Source organism: Monodon monoceros, unplaced genomic scaffold (assembly GCF_005190385.1).
Source record: "Monodon monoceros isolate NGI ecotype Baffin Bay Population unplaced genomic scaffold, NGI_Narwhal_1 Super_Scaffold_7, whole genome shotgun sequence".
NCBI lineage: Eukaryota > Metazoa > Chordata > Mammalia > Artiodactyla > Monodontidae > Monodon > Monodon monoceros.
The window spans coordinates 57,465,776-57,490,010 of record NW_021703784.1 but is presented as its reverse complement, the minus strand read 5'-3'; the positions used below and the strand labels follow the sequence as shown (position 1 = coordinate 57,490,010).

Sequence of the window (24,235 nt, the reverse complement as noted above, 5' to 3'; positions counted from 1 at the left end):
TCTGTGGGACCGTTTATTGGGGCTGTGTCCAGCCACGCCGCAGCGCCAGCCTGGACCGGAGCCCAGCGTCCCCAGGAGGCGCAAGGAGTGGGGGAGGGAAGAAAGCGCGGGAGCATCCGCCACCCTTGGGCTCCGCCCCGTCTTGTCTTGGTCCCTGCCGTGGTGCTGTGCTCAGGTGAGCGAAGTGTCGTCATCACTGCCCTCGCCGCCCGCGCTGCCCATGCGCTCCTCCCGGCTCTCTGCCACCGCACTCTCGTCGATGTTCTCCAGCGAGTCCGCGTGCTGCACAGACAGCTCCGACAGCGCCAGGCTCGGCAACGGGCTCTGCTCTGGGTGTAGCCACGGCTTGAAGTGCGGTTGATGCTTCTGCTTCCACTCAGGGTATTTGACGCACGCCTTGTACATCTTCTTCATAGCCTGCGGAGCCGCCGCACCGCCGAGTAAGGGGTGAGGTGGGAGCGAACTGTCTTCAGCACATCCCCTCCCGCGCCCTCCAGCGGCTCAGTCCGCAGCTCCCAGGATCCTGACTCTTGATCCGGTTTTCATAACTCCGCCCCTCAGCCCTAGCTCCGCCCCTGACCCCACCCCCTCATCCTGGAACCCTCTCCCCCAACCTCCACACCCGCAAAGTCCCAAGGCCACTCACCTTGGGAGCCAGGAACTGAGAAGATTTATTCACCACCCACTTGGGTAAGGAGCCTATGAGGGCAGGAACGGGTAGTGAGGAGAAAAGGGAAGCAGCAACCTCAGGGAACCAGCCCCCCACAAACACACATACCAGCCCCCTCACTCCAGCCTGGGGCTTCCAGGGAGGACATGCTCTTCTCCTTAGGGAGGGGGTGCTGTGAGGCAAGTCCTATAAGACTTCATCATCTTCACCCCCTCTTTCTACCTCAGACCATGGTCCTCAGGCTCAACTCTGTTAACCCCCCACCTCCACCACCCCCTGCCTCTGCCCTCTGCTGAGCCCAAGGGCTACACAAAAGAAAACCACAGGGTCCTAGGTGACCACAGGCAACACCTGGGTTGAAATCCTGGCCAGTCGAGCTCCCACCTGCTGCCTCCCCTCTACTCACACTGACCTCCCTTTTCTCATACCCGTCCCTCTACCTTGAATGGCCCTGGTGCTCATCCGCTGCTCTGCCTGCCCTTCCAAGCCCCCTGGCCCAGGAAGCCTAGCTGCTACATAGACCTCTTGGCTAAGCACTCCAGCCTGTCCTGACCTAGAATCCACAACCCAGCTCTCCACCCTGTCTGATTCCCAAGTGTCTGCTCTGCCTCTGACACACAATAAACTCACTCAGTGAGGTGCCGGGGAGCTCTGGGCCTGGGCCAGTGGGCCCTCGGTGGTGCTGGGGGCATACCCAGGCAAAGATGCTCAAGGCTTACCCCTCCTCTAGTCATTCATCCATTCCTTCACTCACTCCACATTCACTCAGTGATACCCACCCTGGACCAGCCCTGGGGACCGAGAGAGGAACTCACTGTCTGGGGGGCCCCAACAGTATGCCAAGTACTCTGCTAGAGGGGGATGTGTCCACAGGGCAGGGAGCCAGCAAGTCCTCTGGGTATCAGGGATAGAGGTGGTGAAGCAGCCCTGGAGGGATGAGTAAGGGCAGAGAGGTGTTTCTAGGCCGAGGGAAAGGGCTGCTTAGATAGGTAGGAAGGTGTAAGCTATGAGGAGGGACTGGGAAACCTGGGGAGGGGGCTTGGACTTTACTCTGAGGGCAATGGAAAGTCACAAAAGGACTTTAAGCAGAAGAGAGTCACAAGGAAATAAGTCCTTTGGAAAAATCCCTCTGGTAGCTGTATGGACAGACAAGGTCGCTGAGTACGAAAAGAAATGACAGATTTAGGAGCTATTTAGGAGGTAAAATCAATAATTAGTGGCTAGATTTGGGAGCTGAGAAGAGGGGACCCCAGACAACCACCAGGTTTTTGGCATGAGTGACTGGAGGGAAGAGACTTAGGAGAAGGGGCAAGTTAGGAAGTGAGACAGTAAGTTCATCATTGGACACAGGGAGCCTCAGGTCCTAAGAGACACCCTGAGGGACATGTCCAAGAGGCCAATGGCCACAGGGATCTGGATCTCAGCAAAGAGAAACATGTGGTCAACCTAGCCACAGAAGCCTGGGGAGTAGCTGAGCCCTCCCAAGGGAAAAAGGACTGGGGCCTAGGAAACCCAGACCTTCAGGATGGAAGCCAACAAGGCAGAGTGGGAGCAGCCAGTGAGCAGGGAGCAAGTCAGAGCGTGGGGGAGCGGGAGTCCATGAAGAGTGCTAAAAGCTTCGTCATGGAGCAGTGGCTACCACCTTGGCCCTTGCTTTTCAAACCATTGTAAAACCTCAAACTTTGGTTCAAAGAATGTTTTGGGTGTAGATGCCCCCAAATACAAAACACCTCCTAACAGAGGCCCTTCTGGATCCCAGTAGATCAAGCATCCCCTGCGGTATACAGAAGGATCCCATGATGGGCTTCCAGGGCCAAGCCCTCACCTTTGGGGTCCACCTGAGCCATGTAGGTGATGACGCAGCTCTTGGGCCCCGTGCTCTGGATGAGGTAGCCCGTCTGGATGGACACAGCTCGGACCAAGTCTTTCCGAGGTGGGTATTTCTGGGGATGGAAGGCACAGGGAGGTGAGACTCAAGGTGTGGGAAAAGAAGGTGTCTTTGTAAGTACACTTAACACACACACACACACACAGAGTTGGTTCACATCCCCTGGCATCCACTCCAGGCCAGGCCTGATTATTGGGGTGAGGAGAAAGGGAGGAGTCAGGAGTCATCCTTGCCCCTCTTAAGCTTCCCCTGTTCCCCTCTAGAAAGACCCAAGTCTGGGGTCAGGGCTCATGAGCAAACACATGGGCGCGCATGAGCGCGTGCACACGCACACACACACACACACACACACCCTTGCCCAGGCCAGCTGCACCTGCCTGTCCTGCCTGCCATGGAGACCCAGACTCAGGGAGGGTCAGAGGACCCTACCTCTCACCTCTTGCTCCCCCTTTCCCAGCCAGTCCATCCCACCCACTTGTCCACAGTGATGGCCCACACCACCCTCTCCTCATCTGCCTGAAAGCCCCAGCAGGAAGACAGGAGCCATTATTCTCACTGTATAGGAAGGAAACAGGGACAGAAGGCTTCCTGCCTGGCCTGAAGTCACAGAGAAGTCCTGGTAGCAGCCAGGGTCCTCTCCCTGGGCTAGGCCTGCTGGCCCGGCCCTAGCTGGCACCTTCCCCTGCCCACCCAGCAGGGAAGGCAGGTTGACTCACGGGATGTTTGACTGAGTAGTTCATAATGATGTAATCAGTGCCCATGGGAAGCCAGGAGCGGAGGGTGATGACATCACGATTCTTCAGGGGCTTTGGACACCTCCCTGTAGAGGGCAAGGGACAGTTCAGCCAGACCGCTGGCCTGCCTGCCTGAAAGGTCATGGCAAAGCCCAGAGACATAGGGATGCCTGGTTAACTGGCAGCTCCCCCTGGTCCAAACATGTACCCCACCACCACCGCCAGACCTAGTTTCTGCAACTAGCAAAGAGATAGCACAGAACCCTCTCCCCTCCTGCATCCAGCCATCCCTGCTCCTCACAGCCTCACACAGCCCTTACCTTGCTGGCCTGATCTGTTTGCATATGTGAATGTGAGTGTATGAGAAAACAATAGTATTACTGTGAGCGTGTCCATGAAATGTGTGACTGTGAGTAGGTGGCATGTGGCTGTGGGTTTTGTACATGACTGTGCATGTGTGTTTGTGTGGAATGTGTATGCTTGAACATGGGAGTACGTATGTGTTTGTGAGTGCACATGTATGTGTGCTCAAGTGTCTGGGAGTGGATAGGGATTCAGCGAGGGCAGCCCTACATCTCTGCACTCAGGTCTCTGAGCAGCCTGGCCATGGGAGTGACCCCAAGGAGGGAACGGGGGAGGAGGAGGCTGGGCGGGAGGCCTGGATGGAGGTGGAGGGGGCTGGGATCGGCGTGCTTGCGTCTGCTCACAAGAATAATAGCCCACGTCAGCGTTGACTGTCAAGCGGGCAATGTCAAAAGTTTCAATGACATTGCTGTCCCACTTCTTTCGGTATTCAATGTCATGTAGGACGTCGTAGAGCGTCTCTGCTGGCACATCACGGCACTCCATCCGGCACTGCAGACAGACACATGGGTTGTCAAGGTCACACAGGGCTCAAAGTCCTGGCTAGGGGATGGGAGGGCAGACAGGCAAGGAGGGAGGAGGAGAAGGAGGACAGGAGGAACAGTGACCTCTGAAGCCAGCATGGGCTCACCTCTTGCCATGAGCCCTGTCCAGCCCTCCCAGAAGCCACCTGTGCCAGGAAAAAGCCCCTGCATCCAGAGACTATCTCCCCCATCTCAGCCACCACCAAACCTCCCCATTCATCCCAGTCTCCTCCTCTAGGAAGTTTTCCTGAATTACCCAGACCACTTTCTGGACTGCCATACACTGAATCTCTTTATCTGTGCCCTCCAGGTCCCTGAACTTCATGGGCAGAGGTTCAGTCGATTCAGTATAGAGCCTGGTACGAGTACATGTTAAATGAAATGAAAGCATGAATGAACAAACAAATGCCTAAATGGATGATGTGTTTCCTCCATGGTACTTATCACCTGGTACTTATCACCATTTGCCCTCCTTTTTCTCTTTTTTCCGCCATCCAACAAACACCTTTGTTTTTTGTTTGGTTTTGTTTTGTTTTGGGTTTTGTTTTGTTTTGTTTTTGGCCACGCCAGTGCAGCATGTGGGATCTTAGTTCACCGATCAGGGATCTAACCCATGCCCCCTTCAGTGGAAGCACAGGAGTCCTAACCACTGGACCACAGGGAATTCCCCCAACAAACATCTTTGGATTTCTTACTATTTATTAGCCTTGTTCTCAAAGAGCTTTCCATCTAGGGGAGAAAAGAGCCGAGGACACTTTTTTTTTTTTATTTAACCCCCACAATAACTCTACCAGATAAGAAATCCGAAGAGGAACTTAAGGCTCAGAGAGGTTAAGGAACTTGCCCACGGTCACCCAGCTGGTAAGTAGCAAAGCTGGGATTTAACCTAGATCACGTGTCTGGAAAGCAAATAAAAACAGAACCAGGTTTTACTAGATTTACACTCAGCAAGATGAAACTCAGTCCATATCCTTGTTCTGTGATTTTTTTTCACCCGAAAGCCCAAACCCCAGGATCATGTTCCCCTCAGCAAATGGACAAGTTCTATTGCGTAGTTTAAAAAGGTTTCCCAGAACTGGGTGTTCAGACAGTGCCAAGGGAACCACACATTACTTTCTACTAAAAAGTAAATACATGCAACCATATGAGGGAGGGGTCACATCACCTTCCCCCTAATCTTGGGTTAGGCCCTGGCACCACTAATGGTGATGAGAGGACACAGGAAGGACACTACCCATTGGGTATTCTAGGCACCAGTGAACTCATCAAGCCCTGGATATGCTTCACTTAACAGAAAATACAATGGACAGAGGAACAAGTTAAGTGTCACCATAAGAATACAAGACAAAGCCAGATGGTGAGACATTCTGCAGGGCTACTAGTCCAGTCTCTTCTACAGGTCAATGTCATAAGGAAGGAACTGGGCTAGACTAAGACTTATAGGACAAATAACCAGATAGAAAGTGTGGTCCTGGATTACGTACTGGCTTGGATGCAACAGCTATAAGGACATATTTGGGACAACAGGAGAAATATGAATATGATCTGAGTATTAATTAGATGTGCTGAAAATTTACTGAAACAAAATGGTGGAGGTTGCTGCCTGAAGAAAAGCAAGTTACCAAATGGAGTGCATGATATAATCTCATTTTGGGGGAAAAATATATGCACAGAAAAGGCCTGGGAAGCACAATCGCTAAGGTGTTAGGAGTGGCAATCTATAAATGATGAGCATATAATAGCTTTATTTTCTTTTTGCTGTCTGTATTTCTAATTTTCTAATATATATAGTACTGCTTCTGCAATAATGAAAAAGAATTAAATAAAAATGTTTCCCAGAGATACTGAGAGGTGCGCTCACCACAAGCACTATGCTAAGGGCTTTCTACACATTTTACCACATTTTATTCCTACAGCAGCACTCTGAGGGATAAGCCCCATTTTAGTTAAGAAAACCAAAGTTCAAGGACAGCTCCAGCCTGCAAAGACTCATTGTGTGTCATCCTCCCTCCCTGCCCTCTGTTTGCTTTTCTGCTCCACCAGGTGGTATGACTAGATCCAGTCATTTAACCAGCTTCAGCTCTGTGCAGAGCATAGAAGAGTCAGAGATGAATCTGAGGCCTGTCCTTCAGAGGCTTCCAGTTGAGAAAGGAGACCAACTTGGAAACGGGGAGGTACCCAAACTGCCCAGTGGGGCACAGAGGAAGTGGTCAGCTGTGTGGGGTGAGGCATGTGGGGAATCAGTCTTCATGGAGAAGCTCAGCATGGAAGGTAGGCATCTAGCAAGTGGCCCTGGCAGAGAGAACAGTGTGGCCTGTAGGGAAGCTGAATGAGTTCCATCTGCTCCAGTGCCCATGATGTGCTGCAGCCTAATACTCAAAGGTCCTGCCTCCAGGTCTTCTTGGAGAAATGCATAATTCCAGGGCTACGTCGGAGTAAGTATAAGAGGTACCTGGAACATCTCACTGTGCCAGAAAGTAAGGACAATGTACTGACAGAATGATAGGGACCTTGCCCAGCAGACACAGGAGCCAGCGTGGAGGGCTCCCGCTGGTTCCATGACCAACTCATCAGGGTTTGCCAGTTTAGCACTGGAAGTCCATACGTATCCCGGGAAATCCCCCAGTCCCAGGCAAACAAGACAGCTGGTCCCCTACCATGGGCTAAAGCTGGGCCAACTCGTGTATTAAAATAAATAATGATAGTAACAGATTATATTCCACTGAATAAAATAGGAAAGCAAAGTATATACAGGTATGAATAAATTTAATGTTTAATGAGGAATAGGGTATTTATATAGTTTCAAAGTTCCTTCCCATCAAATCAGTAATTTCACATTGCCTGGCAGATACCACCTTAATCAAGTGATCAAAGTGAACATCATTAGTGATAGGACAAGTTACAACTGGATGTTTCCTGATAGGATGCAATAAAAAAAATACAGGTACCACTTATGTGATATTTCTGCCAAAGATGCATGATCTAAATATAATCATAAGGAATATCAGACAAACCCCAAATGAGGGACTTTTACAAAATGTCTGGCCTGTAAGTGTCAGGGTCATGAAAGTCAAGGAAAGACTCAGGAGCTATATCAGACTGAGAGAGACTAATGAAACATGAGTGAATGAATAAATGAGTGATCGAACGAAGTGATGAGAAGGATGGGATGGAGAAGACGGCAGAGGCCGGAGCTGGCATGGTCAGGAGCATACAGACAAACTTCCACTGTGCAGCCACACTGAGGTCTGGGTGTTGCACCTGACATTCAACACACACACTCACTCTTCACCCTCCGGTGAGCTGTGCTGCAGAATAGAAAGCTGAGGCTCAGGAGAGGAAGCAACCTGTCCACATCATATGGCAAGAAAGCAGCAGAACTTCAAAACCGGATCTTCCGATACTCTTAACCATGAAGGAGCACTCAAGTGTGGCTTCTGAGGAAACCACAACTTCTCTAAATCCAAGTATGCAAGCTGGCTTGGCTTTGCAAGTCCTCAAACGTGTTGTTCCAGACAGTGACTGTATATGAAGGAGTAGTGACAAAAGAGTTATGCTTTGTAGGTTAGACTCCAGCCTGGGGATTCCTCTTCCCTCAGGCCAGCCTTGGTGCCCCCAGGGCAAGCTGCACCCACGGCTGGGTGCACTCTGAGAAAGGCCTACACTGCCCAGACTGCCTCTTCTCCCTCTGGACTTTTGTGGCTTCAGGACCAGGGGCCTCCCTCTGAGACAGCAGGCAGTGGGAGGAGCACGCAGAGCCATGAGACAGACCAGGCACTGAGTTGAGCATAAACTCTGCATAACATTTTAAGATAAAGAAGGAAACTTCAAAGGATTCCCAAGCTCACGGCAGGCTCCTAGGGAGGAAGGTCAGCTGTGGGGCCTGCTGGGAAGGGGAGAACTCAGGCTGTGGAGGCAGCGCTGCAGGTGAGGAAACCGAGGCGGTCCAGGTGGCCAGTCTGGCTTTGGGCCCGGCTCTTTCCACAGCCCCCAGAAGGCTGCGTGCATGAGCCAAGAGGGGTAAATTACATCCAGCATTGTTCCTGTGTGCAGCTGCAGCCACCACATGGGCAAGGTAATTCTAAGAGGCTTCTGGAGGGACAAGTAGGGGTAGAGGTGAGTCACTGGAGAGCACCTGGTGGGCGGGGCTGTGACCAGAATTCATTGGGCCCTGCACAAGTCACTTACTTTGGCTGGACGCTTGGGAGCTCCTCCTGGAAACCAGAACTGAACGGGAGGCAGTGCCGGGGTTGCTCAGCCAAGGAGCAAGCCATGCTTGGCTGCAAAGCCCTTAAGGCCTGGTTTACAGCAGGAAGTCCCACGTGCAGCCATTTTACAGCTGAGAAAACTGAGGCCCAGAGGGAGCAGGTGACACTAGAGAAATTAGACTGTGTACCCCCTACACTCCACTCTCTCCAAACCGCATGAGGTAGAGAACTGGGATTGCCCAGAACCCCATAGAGCCATGGTCAGAAGGGAATGGACAAGCAAGGAAGGCCATCAGGGGTGACTCCTGCAGGTTTTGAGTCTGGCAATCCCAGGTTCCAATTCCAGTTCCCCCCCTTAGGCACAAGATTTAACTCACCTGAGTCTTTGTTTCCTCATGTGAAAAATGAGGATAATAAAAGTACCTATCTCGGGGCTTCCCTGGTGGCGCAGTGGTTAAGAATCCACCTGCCAATTCAGGGGACATGGGTTCAAGCCCTGGTCCAGGAAGATCCCACATGCCGCGGAGCAACTAAGCCCATGCACCACAACTACTAAGCCCGTGTGCTACAACTACTGAAGCCCACGCACCTAGAGCCTGTGCTCCACAACAAGAGAAGCCACCGCAGTAAGAAGCCCACGTACCACAACAAAGAGTAGCCCCCACTCACCACAACTAGAGAAAGCCTGCGTGCAGCAAAGAAGACCCAATGCAGCCAAAAATAAATTAAATAAATAAATTAAAATTTAAAAAAGTACCTATCTCATGGGTATGTTGTGATTAAATTAAATGAGATAATGTATGCAATATGCCTGGCACATAGATACCCCCAAAACAGTAGCTGTTTTTACTTAAGCAGGCTTCCACGAGCAGCCACGCACCCTTCCACAGGGCCAGGACCAGGCCGTGTCTGCATGTGCCTCTTTACATTCTGGGCCCCAGGCGCCTCTCTTGCCTCACCTGGCCCTGCCCTTCCGTCCATCCATTCACTACTGCCCGGAGTCAGCTGTGCAAGGGCTGCAACTGGGCAGCAGGGAACTGGGAAGTGAACCAGACTTGGGCCCTGCCCTAAAGAGGGCCCATCAAGTGGGCAGTGGGAGAGATGGGGACATAAAATCCCAGTAGAGAATGAGCTGGGTTGAGGGGGTGGGCATGGGAACTGTGGGATCAGAGGGCAACTGAACCTAAAAGAAATTGAATTGCTGAAAGGGGAGAGAGGGCATTTCAGGCAGAGAGACTGGTGGGTGCAAAAGCCTGGAGGCTTAAATAAATAAGAAAAGAGCAGGGTCCAGTGCCCTAGCAGTGTCTCACTCTACCCTCCTCTCTCCCACCCCTTGCCCCGTGCTTCTTTGGGAGATGCCTTCCCAGTGCTCAGCATTACAGAAAGAGGAATCTCCACAAGAAGAGGGAAGTGGTGGGGGAAGGGGCTGAAGTATCTCCCAGGACCCAGGGAGATGGCTGACCTGAGACAGAGGAAATGAAGTCAGGTCATGTCCATGGGGCTGTGGTGTGGCTTTGAGGGCCAATGGCCACGGCAGTAACAAGCAAACTGAGACACGGACAGATGGATCCAAGTCTGGCCCAAATGCCAAGACCTCACACAGCAGGTCTCCAATATCCTTGCCCGTGGGATATATGGGGCACATGGATTATCCCAAAGTCCTAGGGACCCAGGAGATGATCTTTTCCACCACTACGCTTCAGGTCACCACTGGGAAAACTGAGGCCCAGAGAAGGGTAAGGGGTCCATCTGGGCTCTGAAACGTGCCTCAGGCTGTACTGACTTCTCACCACATTGCATTTTAGCAGTTTTGTTAAAGGAATAACTATTAAGCAAATCACCCTTTCCCAAAAGAACTGTATTTAAAACAGAGAAAGTACTCCTGACCCGGGTGGAGCACTAGCTGTTAAATCAATCATAGCCCCAAACAATAGCTACCACCTCAGTAACCATTACCATGTGCTCCAAATCACTAACTCATCATCCCACAAAAGAGACAGCAGCACCTGGACCACGGACGCCACAGGGGCTGAAATTTAGGTCAAACCACCTCTGCCATCAAGGGCGTCAAGCTGCACCCTGTGCAGATATTGTCTCTTACCCTCCCAACACCCTGATGGATATCATCACCCCCATTTTACAGATGCAGAAAGTGAGGCCCAGAGAGGTAAAATGATTAACCAAGGCCACAAAGCTAACAGTGGTGGAGCGAACCAGAGCCTGGGTGTGCCTGACCCCAAAGTGTCAGGACTTTCTGCTCCCTTCATCAAGGGGCAGGACTGGCCCAGCTAAAACAAACATGCTGGCAACTGAAGACTGCCTTAGTTAATTGATGGCTATTATTATTATATTTTTTTTTGCGGTACACGGGCCTCTCACTGTTGTGGCCTCTCCTGTTGCGGAGCACAGGCTCCGGACGCGCAGGCTCAGCGGCCATGGCTCGCGGGCCCAGCTGCTCCGCGGCATGTGGGATCTTCCCGGACCGGGGCACGAACCCGTGTCCCCTGCATCGGCAGGTGGATTCTCAACCACTGAGCCACCAGAGAAGCCCTACTATTTTTTAATTTATTTAATTTATTTTTAAATTAAAAAAATAAATTTTTTTTTGGCTGCGTTGGGTCTTCGTTGCTGTGCACGGGCTTTCTCTAGTTGTGGCGAGAGGGGGCTACTCTTTGTTGTGGTGCACAGCATTCTCATTGCAGTGGCCTCTCTCATTGCAGAGCACGGGCTCTAGGCGCGCAGGCTTCAGCAGTTGTGGCACGTGGGCTCAGTAGTTGTGGCTCACGGGCTCTAGAGCGCAGGCTCAGTAGTTGTGGCACACGGGCTTAGTTGCTCCGCGGCATGTGGGATCTTCCTGAACGAGGGCTTGAACCCGCGTCCCCTGCATTGGCAGGCAAATTCTTAACCACTGCGCCACCAGGGAAGCCCTAATTGATGGTTATTACACAGAACTCACTGGATTCAGAAAGGCTTGCTGACCAGGCAGGCGAAGCTCTGAGATTCTTCCTCTGAACAAAATTCCCGACTCTATCCTCAGCCCTCCCTGGGCTTAAAGGCAAGGCTGTGCTCTTCCAAAGCTCAGCACTGGAGCTCTGTACCTGGAAGTCTCCTCTGAGAAGACTTGGGCCATCGCGTTGCCCCACAAGCTCACACTCGCAGCAATTCCAGGCTGTCTGGTCAGATAGGCCTCTGTCCTGCTGCTTCCTGCCTGTGTGGCCTTGGCTTGGGCAAAGTACTTCAGTTCTGAATCCCAATATCTTCATCTGTGAAACGGATAATCCTCCCCTCGGAGCAGAGCTGTGAGGATTAAATGAGACTTGTACATAAAGCCCCCAGCAGCAGCTGCCCTTCTCCAGCCCTAGGCCCCAGCAATTTTCCCTGACTTCTCAGGCCCTGCCGAGGGGAGCAATTTCCTGCTGACACCAAAGGGCAGGATACAAAGGGGCAAGGAACAAAGTTTAAAACAACAAAAGTGCCCCAGATCCTGCCACAGGGTGGATGCACAGGGAGGGGGTGCGTGGCCCTCTTATACCAGGGCCCTGCACAAGTCCACAGGCTCCACCCTCACAACCCACAACCAGGCACTGCCCTCACCATGTCAGTCCAGGTGTTGAGAGATACAGACACTGACCCAGGGCACACGGCACGTGAGAGGCTCAGCTCCAGCGGCCCCTCTGCCCTGTCTGCTCCAAGTCCTCCTCCCAGGGCTGCGCACCACCTGCTTGCTGGCTTCAGGGCCCTCTACTGCCCCTCCCAAAGGCCCCACACAGCCATCATCGAGCCAAGCTGCTAGAGCACCTGCCCTTGCCTCTGGGTTTCTGGGGCCCCCAGAATGGAGACCCCTAAGACCTTCCCCCCATTTCCCCACCAAATCTCAAGAGCAGCTCAAGGGCACTGACACAGGGCATCAGGGGAAGCAGAGGTGGGGGTGTGTAGGAGGAGAGAGATCTAATAAGTCCTGCTTTCCCACGACCTCCCCTTGCTGGTTCTTTGCTATTTTGCCCTCAAACTTCAGCCTGGCTGTGTCCTGCCCAGGCCACCTACCATGTCCCTAACTTATGCAGGTTGGCCTGGGGTCTCCTCCTCCACCCCACCGCCTCCCTTCATCAGCACACACTGCGATGCATCGATTCATCCTGGCCCCTTGCTCGTCTTGGCACCCCCAGTGCCTGGCATGGTCTAGTAAAGAAATGCTGCCTGAATGCAAGAAGGGACAGGTGAGCCAGCAAAGAGGCCATGCCCGCGTGAGCTTCTCTGACTTTTAGAGTGCTGGGGCCGTGCCTGGTGGCCCTCACTGCTTTGTGGAGGTCAGAAGGAAGGGTCGTTGTGAAAACCCCCTGGACGCTTGTAAAACTCTTTGTGGCACTCGAGGCTGATTACTACTTCTGCCATCATCCTCATAAAATGGAGTGTAAGGGGCAGGGGCAGAGACAGGTGAAGGGAGATTCTGGGACTTTCTGTAAGATCTTTAATAATTCTGATAAAGAAAAGTAAATTCAATCTGTACTGAAGTATCAGTTTACATTTAGTAAATAGCAAAAGTATATAAAATAACCACTGCTTGTGAACATATGGTAAAACTGTTACCCAGTTAGTGACAGCAAAAACTGGTTGCACTGGGCTTCCCTGGTGGCGCAGTGGTTGAGAGTCTGCCTGCCGATGCAGGGGACACGGGTTCGTGCCCCGGTCTGGGAAGATCCTGCATGCCGCGGAGCAGCTGGGCCCGTGAGCCATGGCCGCTGGGCCTGCGCGTCCGGAGCCTGTGCTCCACAACCGGAGAGGCCCGCAAAAAAAAAAAAAAAAAAAAAAAAAAAAAAGAATGATACATCACCTTGAAGATCACTGCCCAGCTACTGAGGGCTGTGGTCTCCCTCAGGGCAGGGGCAGGGGCCCCTCAGAACCCAGAAGAGGTCTGGCAGGGAGCAGTTGCCAGAAATGTTCCTGAATTAATGATTCTATAGCAATATGACAAATTCCCACAGATGCAATGTTAAATGAACAAAAGAGGACACAAACTTGCATCTGTGGCATGGTCTCAACTGTACATAAATTACCTACACCCTTGAATGAGAGCTGGAAGGAACCAGGGAGACGTTTTACTCAGGAATTGAGGCACTGGGGGATTAATTTATCATTTTTGGGTTCTCGTTACTGTTGGTACAATAGAGTTTATATAAGATAAAGAAACCATACTTTTTTTTTCTAGGTTAAGTGTGTTGTCCAGAATCCCGAGGTCCTCGTTCCCTGGACCTGGGAGCCTGGACTCTGCTGAGATGGGCCTGAGGCTGCCCAGGCTGATGCTGAATTGCCTGGAAATGCTCTGTGTGGTGTAGCCATGCCGAGAGTAAAGCCAGAGGGGACTCAGGGTCCTTCCACCCTCAGCTGGGACACAGGCATGAAAATCCTGGGGGCTCATGGCAGGGACAGAAGGAAGCAGGGGGATGCAGGTACAGGGATGGGCACACCTAAGCAGAGTCCTACAGGATGAATAGAATAACAGATGGCACCCAGATGTAAGGAGGGGAAAGAGGCTCCTGGCAGAGGTGCTGGAGGGGACTGGAAATGGCCTGGACCGGCTGGGGGAAGGAGAAGGCTCATGCAGTTCCACAAGGTAACCCAAGTGAACAAGGATGGACGTGGGAGGAAATGGAGCTGTCCCTTGGGTACCTCAGACTGTTCATTCATTCATCCATTCAGCAAACGTTAAGAGCGTGCCAGCTCTGTGACAGGCTCTGCACTAGGGCCTTGCAAATTCTCCTAATTCCATCCTCTCAACTACCCATGAGGAGGGAAGATTATGCCCTTTTGTAAATGGTGGCTGAGAAAAGTGAAGTGAAGAATCATCCTGGAACCCAGTGTCGACCCAAAGTCCACCCCTGAAGCTGTTCCCTAAGAACCAGGCTCTGCTCTGGAATCCCAGGTGCGCCAGCATTTGGCCAGATGAGGACTATCCCTGGAGGGTCCACGCTAGGGGCTGGGGCTGCTGGGGCAGCTCTGCCTGGAGTAAGGGGAGCTGGAAGGACACAGAGAGCAGGTTTGGTGTGGGCCCGTCACAGGCTCTCCTTCCCCCACCTTCAGCCTCAGAGTTCTCACCTGTAAAATGACTAGACAACCTCTTCTGAAGGGAAGGGGATCTGGCACCAGATAACCTCAACCCATCTTCTCTCCTAAAGTGCGGCCCTCCTGAGACCGGTGGTAGGCGGAGGTACTGCCATGTCTCCCCTAGACACAGCTCCCAGAGTCTGCGCAGGCAGACCAAGCTAGGCCCCTCTGCTGCTCTCCACGCAGGGCTGAGTGACTCATCCCTACTGTGCCTCCATCCCCTTCCCCTTCCCCTACCTAGTCTCCAGCAGCCTCCCTGGACCCCCACCCCCACCCCCACCTCCCCACCCCCAGGCCTCTGCCGCTGAGGAACATCCTGCTCTGATCTCTTGGAAGCTGACCTCCTGGTCTGGAGCTCCCACCACTCTGCTCCAGCCCTGGCGGAGGTGGGGGAGCCAGACAGAGGAGGGAGACCTGAGAAAAAGCAGAGAGTGAGTGGGCCTGCAAGAAAAGAAAGGGGGTCGGAGAGATCAATGAGACAAGACAGGGGCCAGGGCTGACACACAGACAAGCAGACAAACACAAATTGTATAAACACTTCCCAGGACTTCAGGCGCTGCCAGTGGCCTCATACCCCCAAAGCTCTCTAGCAAGCTCCAGGCTGCATTTTCAACAGCCTCCTGGGCGTCACCCCCTGGACAGCCCATAGGCTCACCCTCACCATATCCACTACTGTTGGATTATCCAACCCCAATGCCCACTCCCCTCTGCTCCCCGCCTGTGCCTGGAACCTGGGATTCTGCTTGGCCATGACCTTCCCAACAGCTCCTCTTCGCCAGACCCAGGCAGGCCTCACCATCCTTGCTTGGACCAGTGCAGCCACAGCCTCATCACTGGTCTCCTGGCTCCCAGGCTGATCTGCCACCTGGGGCCAGGGAGCTTTCTAAAACCCAGTGCTGGGAATTCCCTGGCGGTCCAGTGGTTAGGACTCTGAGCTTTCACTCCTGCCGGCCCGGGTTCGATCCCTGGTCAAGGAAATAAGATCCCACAAATAAAATACAATAAAATACAATAAAAAAATTAAAAAATAAAACCCAGTGATGATGGTACTGCCCAGCTTGAAAGCCTCTGCTGCCTCTCTCTGCCTTCAAGATCAAATCCTAATCAAAACGTCCTCCCCACTCTGGCTCTGCCTCCTCTCCTTCCTCACCCTTAGTCCGCACCCACCAAGACCTTCTCAGCCTGCCACCTGACTCCTGATGGGCCCCACAGGTCCCACCCAGACGCCACTGCCCCCCACCACGTTGTCAGCCACGTCTCCCTCGACCTGAGTCCTCACGAAGGGCTGTCACCATCTCCATCAGTCTCCCCACTAGGCCTTAAGAGCAGGGCCCAGGTCTGGTCCATCTCCAGGTCCCCAGCACCAGCACAGTGGCTGGCAGAGTGGGTGGGAGACACGAGAAGAGGTTTGTTGAACGAATAAATAACAGGACAGATTAACAAAAAGGAGGAAACAGAACAAGTAGAGACATAAAAGCAGAGGCAGTAACCATTAGAGACAGGGATAGAAAACACACCCCAAAAGGATACTCTGAGACCCAGAGACATGCCCAGAGGCAAAGACAGGAGGCTGCAGGGAAGCAGGGAGGGGAAAACCGAGGCAGAGCCAGAGCTGAGCTGGGGGGCGGAAGCCACTGGGAGACAGCTGAGGAGACATAATTGGATCAGAGACAACTCTGCTGCAGTGAGGGGGTGTGACTCACACACACAAAGTAATGCCAGACACAGAAACACACACAGAGTCTCACATTCAGAGGCACATACACCCAACCTTAGGCACGTGTACACACACACACACACACACACACACAAACACATTCAATATAGATTTAATGACCTTTGTCAGGTGCCCTGCCCCTGAGGGGCTCACAATCTACCCAACTAAGGACCAGATCACACACACAGGCACATACAATCCAGCTCCACACACAGAAGGCCCAAATATAGAAGGCCAGACAACTCCCATCACATCATCCTGCCCTCATAACACACAACAACCATCTGGTATCTTATTTAGTTATTTGCTTCTATTTTGCTTGTCTCCCCCTCAGGATGTAAACTCATGACAACAGGGTCTGATGTGTCTGGTTTGCCACTAAATTCCTGGATATACTTGGTATACAGTATGTGAACAACAAATATGTGTTGAATGAATGAATGTTGGAGACACACAAGGGAACTCCATCCCCTCTGGCTGTCAGGCCTCTGCCTTAAGACTCATCACTTCCCTGGTCTAGTACAAGGTCCCAGGCAATCCAGAAGGGTCCAAAAACAGGGAGGAGGCATCAAGGAGGTGGTGGCGGGATTTCTCAGGAAACCAAGGTCAGATGCAGGTTGTGACAGGGAACTCAAAGGATGAGATTAAATGGCCCAGGCAATGCAGAGGAGACCAAAGGCAGTATTTAGCTGTACCTCCCATTGGGTGGCGGAGGGGAAGGGGAGGGAGGTAAACTTGCAGGCATTGTTCAACTGCCCCAAGACATAAGAATTCTACAGAGAGGTCAGAGGTAGCAAGTAGCTGCCTTCAGGGAGCCAGGCTGAGAGGCAGGGAGGCAATTATTATGCTAAAACCCCAGAGAACAGCTCCAGCTGCCCAGTGCCACCTGCCCAGCCTCTCTTTAATGACAGGTGAGAGGAGTCCGTATTTGGTGTGGGACCCATCACTAAGTTCTGGGCCTGACACTTTCTTCCACTCCCTGTGTTGCTACAGCTCCAGGGGTCCCAGAGCATCGAGGCCTGACCAAGTGTGGCTGAAGTGAGGCACAGGGAGGGACAGAGACACCTCGAGCCCAATGCATGGTCTGAGTACCTTTCCTCTCACCTGTTGCTGCGGGGGGGAGGGTGGATGCTTACCTGCCCAGATCAGGGGTAAAGGTAAGGGGGCAGGGTGGGAATAGAGTTTTAATTCCCATCTATCTCGGTGGCCGCTGGCCCCTCATGAACAGACTGGAGCGGCCCAGCTCAGGTCCCAGAACCCTAAAGAGCACCAGGCCTCCGGGGTCATGGCACCCGCAGCCCTGGCTCCAGGTGGCCCAGCCAGGCATGGAGACACAGGGGAAGAAAGAAAACCCATCTGTCTCCAGGACTGCCTCCTTTCTCTCATCTCTTGAAACTTTAAAGACTCTCGGCTGGAAACTGAGCTGGGGCTTGTTAAAGTTTAAAAGCCAGAGCCTGGGGACCTGGTCATGGAGGAACAGAGCCAGCCTGGGGGCTGAGGGCTCTTCTAGCCCCAGCGTGGATGGACACTGACTGAAGGCACCCACCCCACCAGTCCCTTGCCCCCAGGGGGCTGCACGTCCATACTATCTTACATCCCAGCCTGCACAAGAGTTATGCTGTAACCACCATGTCCCATCCTTTATCCCTCCTAAATCTTTCTGGATGCAATCCCTTGCTCCATTCCCCACAGTCCCTGCTTTAGTGCAGGCCTTGGCATGTCTGTCCAGACAAATACAGCAGCATCTTCCTCCTACCACCCACCTTGTCTAAAACCCTCCTTGGTACCCTAGAACCTCCAGGACCCAAATCCTAGAGCCTTGGTCTAGCTGTCTAATCACCTCCTGCCCCCTGAGTTCCAAGACCCACAATGAACCACCTGCAGCTCTCCTAATGCACTGCCCTGTTTCCTGCCTCTGGGTCTTTACACAGCTGTTCCTCTGTATGAAATGCTCCCAATGCTGTCAAACTTGTACTCCTCATTCTCTACCCAATTCCAAACAGATCACCTGAGAATTCCTCCTCTGTGAAGCTTTCTCTGGCCCCCAAGGCTGGTTCAGAGGCCTGCTCTGGATCTCTGCAGCTCCTGTGATAAGTGTCTGTCCCAGCATCCAACTGGGAGTTCCTTGAGGGCAGGGTTTGTTTGATTTCCTTCTTTGTCCTCAACTTGAATGAAGTGCCCAAAGACAGGCAGGGCAGCACTACTATTCACATGCGACAGATGAGGAAGCTAAAGCCTAGGCAGGGGCAGCAATCTGCCCAAGGTCTTCCCCTATGGCCTCAGACCAACCCAGGCATCTCCACAAAGACTTCCCTGAAGCCTCCAGCCACCTCTGACCTTTCCTCTCTCTGATTTCCTGCACCTGAAGGTCCAGACCCTGACTCGCTGGGGTCATGCTCTCTGGGGGCCTGTCTGTGCCCTGAGGACAGCTCTGGACTACTTCCTCCAGCTGCCCTCACACCAAGTCAGAGCTAGAGCCATCCAGATAGGGGTCTCAGGGCCTCAGCCTGGATTCAGGAGCCCCATCTAGGGACCTCTCAGATGGCACAGACTGTCATGGCCTTAGCTCTCCATCCTTACTCTGTGTCCAGCAGTGCAGAAGCCTTTACCATGGCCTAAGGCCAGGACAGCCTCTACAAACCACCTGCCCAGCAACTTCCTGTACAGAAGGAAGTTCTTCCTGTAGAGGAGGGAAACTCAGACCCAGAGGTGGCAGAGGCCCAGCCTGAACCTGAACTCACTGAATCCAAACCCCTAAAACTCAATTAACTCCTGCCTCTGCCACCACAGATAAGAAGACTGACTCGTAAAGGTGAAGTGACCCCCCAAGGTCACACAGTAAGGACTGGGCTCTTGCTCAGCTGGGACCACTCCAGGGTGCCCTCCCACAACGGCACAGTACAGGGAGATCGAAGGCAGAAGACAGGGGTAGGTTCTGAGCCACAGGGTCCAGGAGACGGAAGGGCCCAATGGTGCTAATAAGCAGGCCCAAGGGAGTGAAGAGATCTCGGCCTTGGAGTCTCAAGGACCTGGGCTCTGATCCTGCCTCGGCTACCTTCTAGCTGTTTGACTGCACAAGTGAATTCTTGCCCTAAACCTCAGCTTTCACATCTGTTCAATGGAGCTCATAAGACTCACAACTACCACAGGACAGTTGTGAAGACTCAGTGGGACAACATGAAGAAAACACCTGGCCCTGCGGCTGTCCCCACCTTCCCCATGACCCTTTTGAGTCCCATGGACCATTAAGAGTGAGAAGGGTCCTTGGAGATCCCTGAGACGATCCCAAATTTTACAGGGGGAGAGAATGAGGTGCTGAGATGGGACAGGCCAGAGCACTGGCTTAAGAGCTTGGAACCCAGGGGGCCTGTGGTGTGGAAGCAGGTGGCCAGTGAGACAGGTCAAGGAGGGGTCACTGAAGCTTTCTCCAAAGGGGAAGAGGAGGAGTCGTAGGACAGGAAGTCAGAGGAGATAGGTCCCCACCACCCAGCTTCTTGTGGCAAGAGGAACCTCAGGTGCTCAGCTGCACTCCCCCAGGAGACCTTGCACCCCTGCTTCAACCGTCAAGCCCCTCAAGGCCCCTACCCACCGGGCCCACTCCTGCCTCTGTGGTCTGCCTATGGACACCTGCCTCATGCAGTGGGCAGGGGGTCACCTAGAATTGTCAGTCTTCTCTCCACCAAGGTCTGGACACCTCTGAGGACAGGGGCCAGGTCTCCTCTGCCTCTCAGGTGGCTAGGTACACAGCAGCATCAGAGAGCCCGAGCACATGAGCATCCAGGGCAGGGCTGGGCAGGCCGTGTCATCTCCTGCTTTCTGTCCCCTGTACCTCATCCCTCTCCATGGGCCCCAGCCCAGGCGTTGAGTTTAGAGGCCCTTGGAGCCAGGAGAGCCCCATGGCACAGATGGAGACATAACCCAGAGAGGGCAGGGATGTGCCCACAGTCACAAACACAGCAAAAGAATACCATAGCCAGGACTAGACCTCAGCCTCTTCCCCAGCTGGCCCTGCTTGAATAAATGACAGACCCCCCCGGTTTCCCTTTTCTCTACTGCTACAGGAGCTGTGGGGAAGCCTGGCCTGGGCATCGAGAGACCTGTATTCAGGTTCCAAGCTTCCCTCTGCCTTGGACCCAGGATCCATGTTCAGCGTCTGCCTTTGGGACAAAGCCTGACCTCTCAGGAGGTGGTATCTGCCTCCTCTCCAGTGCCCGGAGAACAGTGCAGGCTTGGGACCAGACCAGGCTGGAGGCCAGGAGGGAGGGAAAGGGAAGAGGTGGCCTCCAGCAGCCCTGTCCCTTTGTCCTGGCTCCAAATGCTGGGCCAGAGCCACAGTGTCTTCCAGAAACCTCTGGACGCAGGGGCAGGGAGAAGATAAGCCTGGGGGAAAGGGAGTGAGGTGGAGGAAATCAATCAGGTAGGCAGATAGGTGGACCCGCTCCCCCAACCTGGGATCATGCACACAGGGCATGTACAGGAGGCAGCTGGCTTTTCCGGCTCAGAGGGCAGGCCCAGAACAGGCTGTGGGGAGGGGGAGCTCAACAAATACCTGTGGTTGAGTCGCAGCCTCCCGGAGTGACCCAGGGGACTCTGGCTTCAGACCTGCTGTGTGACCTTGACAAGCCACTCCCCTTTCTGGGCCTCAGCTTTCTCATTTATCCAACAAGAATGGGATGATGGGAACACCTCGTCCTTCAAAGAGTTACTGATGGGGTCAAACGCCAGAATGTTGACAAAGATGTGAGCCCAAGCTGAGAGAGGCAGGGGTTCTGGAGCCAGGCTGGCCTGGGTTCCACTCCTGCCTCAGCTGATATGACCTTAGGCAAGTGACATCACCTCTCTCAGCCTCAGTTTCTTTGTTTGTAGCATGGAGACAAGCCTACTACTGCCCAGGACTGGCCGGAGGGTAAATTAGACCATGGAGAGAAACGCTTGGCTCAGAGCAGGGGCTCTTACCAGAAATGGATTCCTGGAATCTTGGGGATGGGGAGCTCAGAGACCTCTGCCTGTCCCTCACAGCTCCATCTGGCTGTGCTGAGGGGATCAGAGATCTCGGGATGCCCGTAACCAAGGCCCCAGCCTCCTCCTTAGGCCCCAGCTCTGCTCACCTCCTGGCCCTAGTCCCCCCTCCACTGTGGGGAGCACAGCAGAGAGAACTAGGCAGGGAGGCTAAAGGTCTGCGTGCCAAGTCTGGCTCTGCGGGGACTTGGCTGTGTGAGTCTGGGCTGGCCCCTGTTCCTCTCTGGACCTCGGTTTCCATACTTGCACCCCAGTGAGGAGTATGAAACTGGGGTTGTAAAGGCACCTCCAACCTCTGCTGAGTCTGAGAGGGAAGGAAGGTCAGGTGTATGCCCTGACCACAAGCCCACAATACCCCTGTTTTTCCAAGTCCCCTCCACTCCCAAGGAAGAACACCTGACAAATCTGATCTGGCCACAAGGGGTCCATTGTGGCACTCTGGTCCCCAGAACTGCCAACTCCAGTCCTGGACTAGGTTGGGTTTATTCATTAACCAAGCCAGTTGGAGGAGGCAGCTCCGCCCTGTTGACACAGAGGGTGGGAGTACTGGTTCAGTACAGTTCAGACTTTCCCCTTCTCTTCCCTCTAGAGAGCCAGCTCGGTGGGGAAATTACACTTCCCCACCCCACTGCACAGCCCAGCCTTTGAGCCTTTCCTAGGTCACAGTCAGGAAAACAACCTTGTTCTCACAACTTTGCTCACCTTTTATTCAGTTTGTTTCTTTGTTCCTTCCTTCCTTCCATCCTTCATTCAACCAACATCCCTGCTCTGTCTGTGTTGGAGGTTGAGGACGCAAAGAAGGATAGAGACAGTGCTCTCTGTCTTCAGAGAGCACTAAGCTGGAACATACCAGCTGCCCTTCCCTTCCCTGCTCCTCAGGCTCAGACACAGGTCAGGCCTCCGGGAAGGCCCCAGCCCAGGGTCCTCAGGCCTGGGTAGAGAGTCCCAGGAGGGGAGACACACATGGAAACCCAGAGAGAAAGAGACAGTCAGATAGCCAGGGTGCAGACAGAGAATTATAGAAGGAAGAAGGGAAGACAGAATGGGTGAGCCAGAAGACCACACGGGGACAGGTGGACAAAGGTCTAAATGACTAAGACAAAGTGAGGCAGAAAGGCACAAGGTCAGAGTGGGAAGGTCAGACATCTCTGGCCCTGGTATGAGGCCCTGATGCCAGAGCTAAATCCAAATCCAAGAGCAGGTCCCAGGCAAGGAGGGCTGAAGTAGGGGAAGGGCAGGAGTGCCCTCTGAGTTCAGTGTCCTGCTTCCACCTCTGCCCCCCTCCACCACAGGAATACACTCCTCCACATGTTCAAGAAGGACAGCAGGAAGGGTGAGGCAAGAGAAAGGGAAGGGTACAGTTTACTGCCAGCACCCCACTGAAGGGAGACCTGCCCCCTTGAAAAGTGGCACTCACAGCAATGCCAGATGCGTTATGTTGGAGGAAGCTACCGAGGCCTCTCGTCAGAGCCTTCACCAGCCTATTCCCCGTCTAGTTCCCCAGGGTAGGTGGGCTCACGGGGTCCCAAACCCCAAGCCGGCCCTGTCTAAGCAAAGAGAAGAAAATCAGGGGGCTGTGAGGAATGGGGTTGATAGCTGTGAGGGAGGCTGAATGTGCCTACATCTTCCTTGCATCTGCTGGCCCTCCCCCAGCCCACCCCCAGTCTGGCCCTGTGTAAGGCAGAGACATTTAAGTCCTGCTTTCAGGATCTGCCGGCCAGGATCCTGAGTCCCTGCAGGAGAGACTCAGGGAACAGCCAGGAGGGAAGGGGGAAGAGCAGAGCATCAGACAGGAAGGAATCAGGTCCCTGGCACCCAAGGGTGCAGAGAGCGGGGAAAGAGACCCAGCTCAGGCTGAAAGAACCAAGAATTCAGGAGAGAAGGGCTCAGTCTCCCTCCTCAGATGACTCAAGTCAGGACGTGGTGAAGGCTTCCATGGGCAGAGGGCTCCCTGAGGGAGACCATTCTCCTAGGTAGGCCTGACAGCAGCCCACCTCCCTGGATCAGGCAGGGGTGTGCAGAAGCCTGGGTTCTGGCTGAGTGAGCCAGAGGGAGTCACACCCCCTCTCCAGGCCTCAGTTGGCCCACCTGTGAGATGGGGGCTTGCCCAGCAAACTGTGCCTCCTCCTGGTTTCTCACAGGAGAGTCTGAGGTGTGCAACCGGGTGTCTGTAACCCTGAGGGAGGACCAGGAGACTCCCTGGTCAGAGGAAGTAAGGGTGCAGTACAGACTACACCTGCTGCAGGGCAACCCTACCTTGATCTTGTGCAGGGTACGATCCATCTCCACAGCCTGCACCCACACAGACACGCCGGCCTTGCTGTAGGTCAAGTTCCAGCCCGCCTCGGCCTCACACTCTGACCGGAAGCTGCGGAAGTCCTGGTCGTCGGGCACCTGGACGCTGTCGCGGCCCAGGACTGGCCGAGGCCGCTGGGGCTCAGTTGAGGCAGCTGACTTCTCCATGGGGAGGCCCAGGGCCCTGGTCCTAGTCCGGCTCTCCTGGGTCCTCCGCGGAAGCTCCAACAACGTCGACGCGGCTGCAGATGCTGACGCCACCTTCCAGGGACCTGAAAGACCGGTTTGGGAACCAGAGTCAGTGCGCTGGGGGCGCGGGTGCGGCTGTCCGGGGTCCTGGCGGGTAGAGAGAGACAGGCAGGGGCTGGCCAGCGCGCACCGCCGGTACAGAGCAGTACGCCCCCCGACCCCTTCGCTAGGCGCGACCCAGACCTCCGGTTTGGGGGCCGGAGTGGGGGCTGCGTATCGGGTGCGGGGGGGGGCCCGTCGGGACCCGGGAGAGGCCGCGACCCGAGGTGACGGACGGCCCGGCGGGGTCCGCGCAGCGCTGGCCGGACTGGCTCAACTAACTCGGCAGCGGCGCCGGCGCGGGGCCCGTGGTGGGGGCGGGGTGGGGTGCTTGCGGGGCCGGCCCGCTCACCTGTGCCAGCTGCTCCGCCGGGGCCCGCCGGGGCCGGAGGTGCGAGCGCCTCTGCCGCCGCCGCCGCCGCCGCCT

At 54.1% G+C, this 24,235-nt stretch overlaps 2 protein-coding genes across 3 annotated transcripts in view; one reads left to right on the top strand and one right to left on the bottom strand.

The window, feature by feature from the left end:
• On the bottom strand, positions 1-24,228 carry STARD10 (StAR related lipid transfer domain containing 10). Of its 2 annotated transcripts, XM_029206978.1 has the most exons (7): positions 24,161-24,228; positions 23,482-23,792; positions 4,000-4,147; positions 3,275-3,378; positions 2,496-2,613; positions 647-699; positions 1-417 (listed from the first exon to the last, which is right to left on the bottom strand). In XM_029206978.1, the coding sequence occupies exons 2-7, from the start codon at positions 23,686-23,688 to the stop codon at positions 172-174; spliced, it is 876 nt and encodes a 291-aa protein (XP_029062811.1). In that variant the 5' UTR covers positions 23,689-23,792; positions 24,161-24,228; the 3' UTR covers positions 1-171. The 2 variants fall into 2 exon arrangements, with proteins under 2 accessions (XP_029062811.1, XP_029062812.1); XM_029206979.1 differs by lacking the exons at positions 23,482-23,792; positions 24,161-24,228 and adding an exon at positions 11,486-13,081.
• ATG16L2 (autophagy related 16 like 2) overlaps positions 23,654-24,235 on the top strand; it is a 50,307-nt gene continuing 49,725 nt past the window's right edge. The window contains exon 1 of the mRNA XM_029206974.1: positions 23,654-23,817. Coding sequence (XP_029062807.1) covers positions 23,769-23,817 — 49 coding nt within the window. The 5' untranslated portion in view covers positions 23,654-23,768. The remainder of the gene's footprint in view (positions 23,818-24,235) is intronic.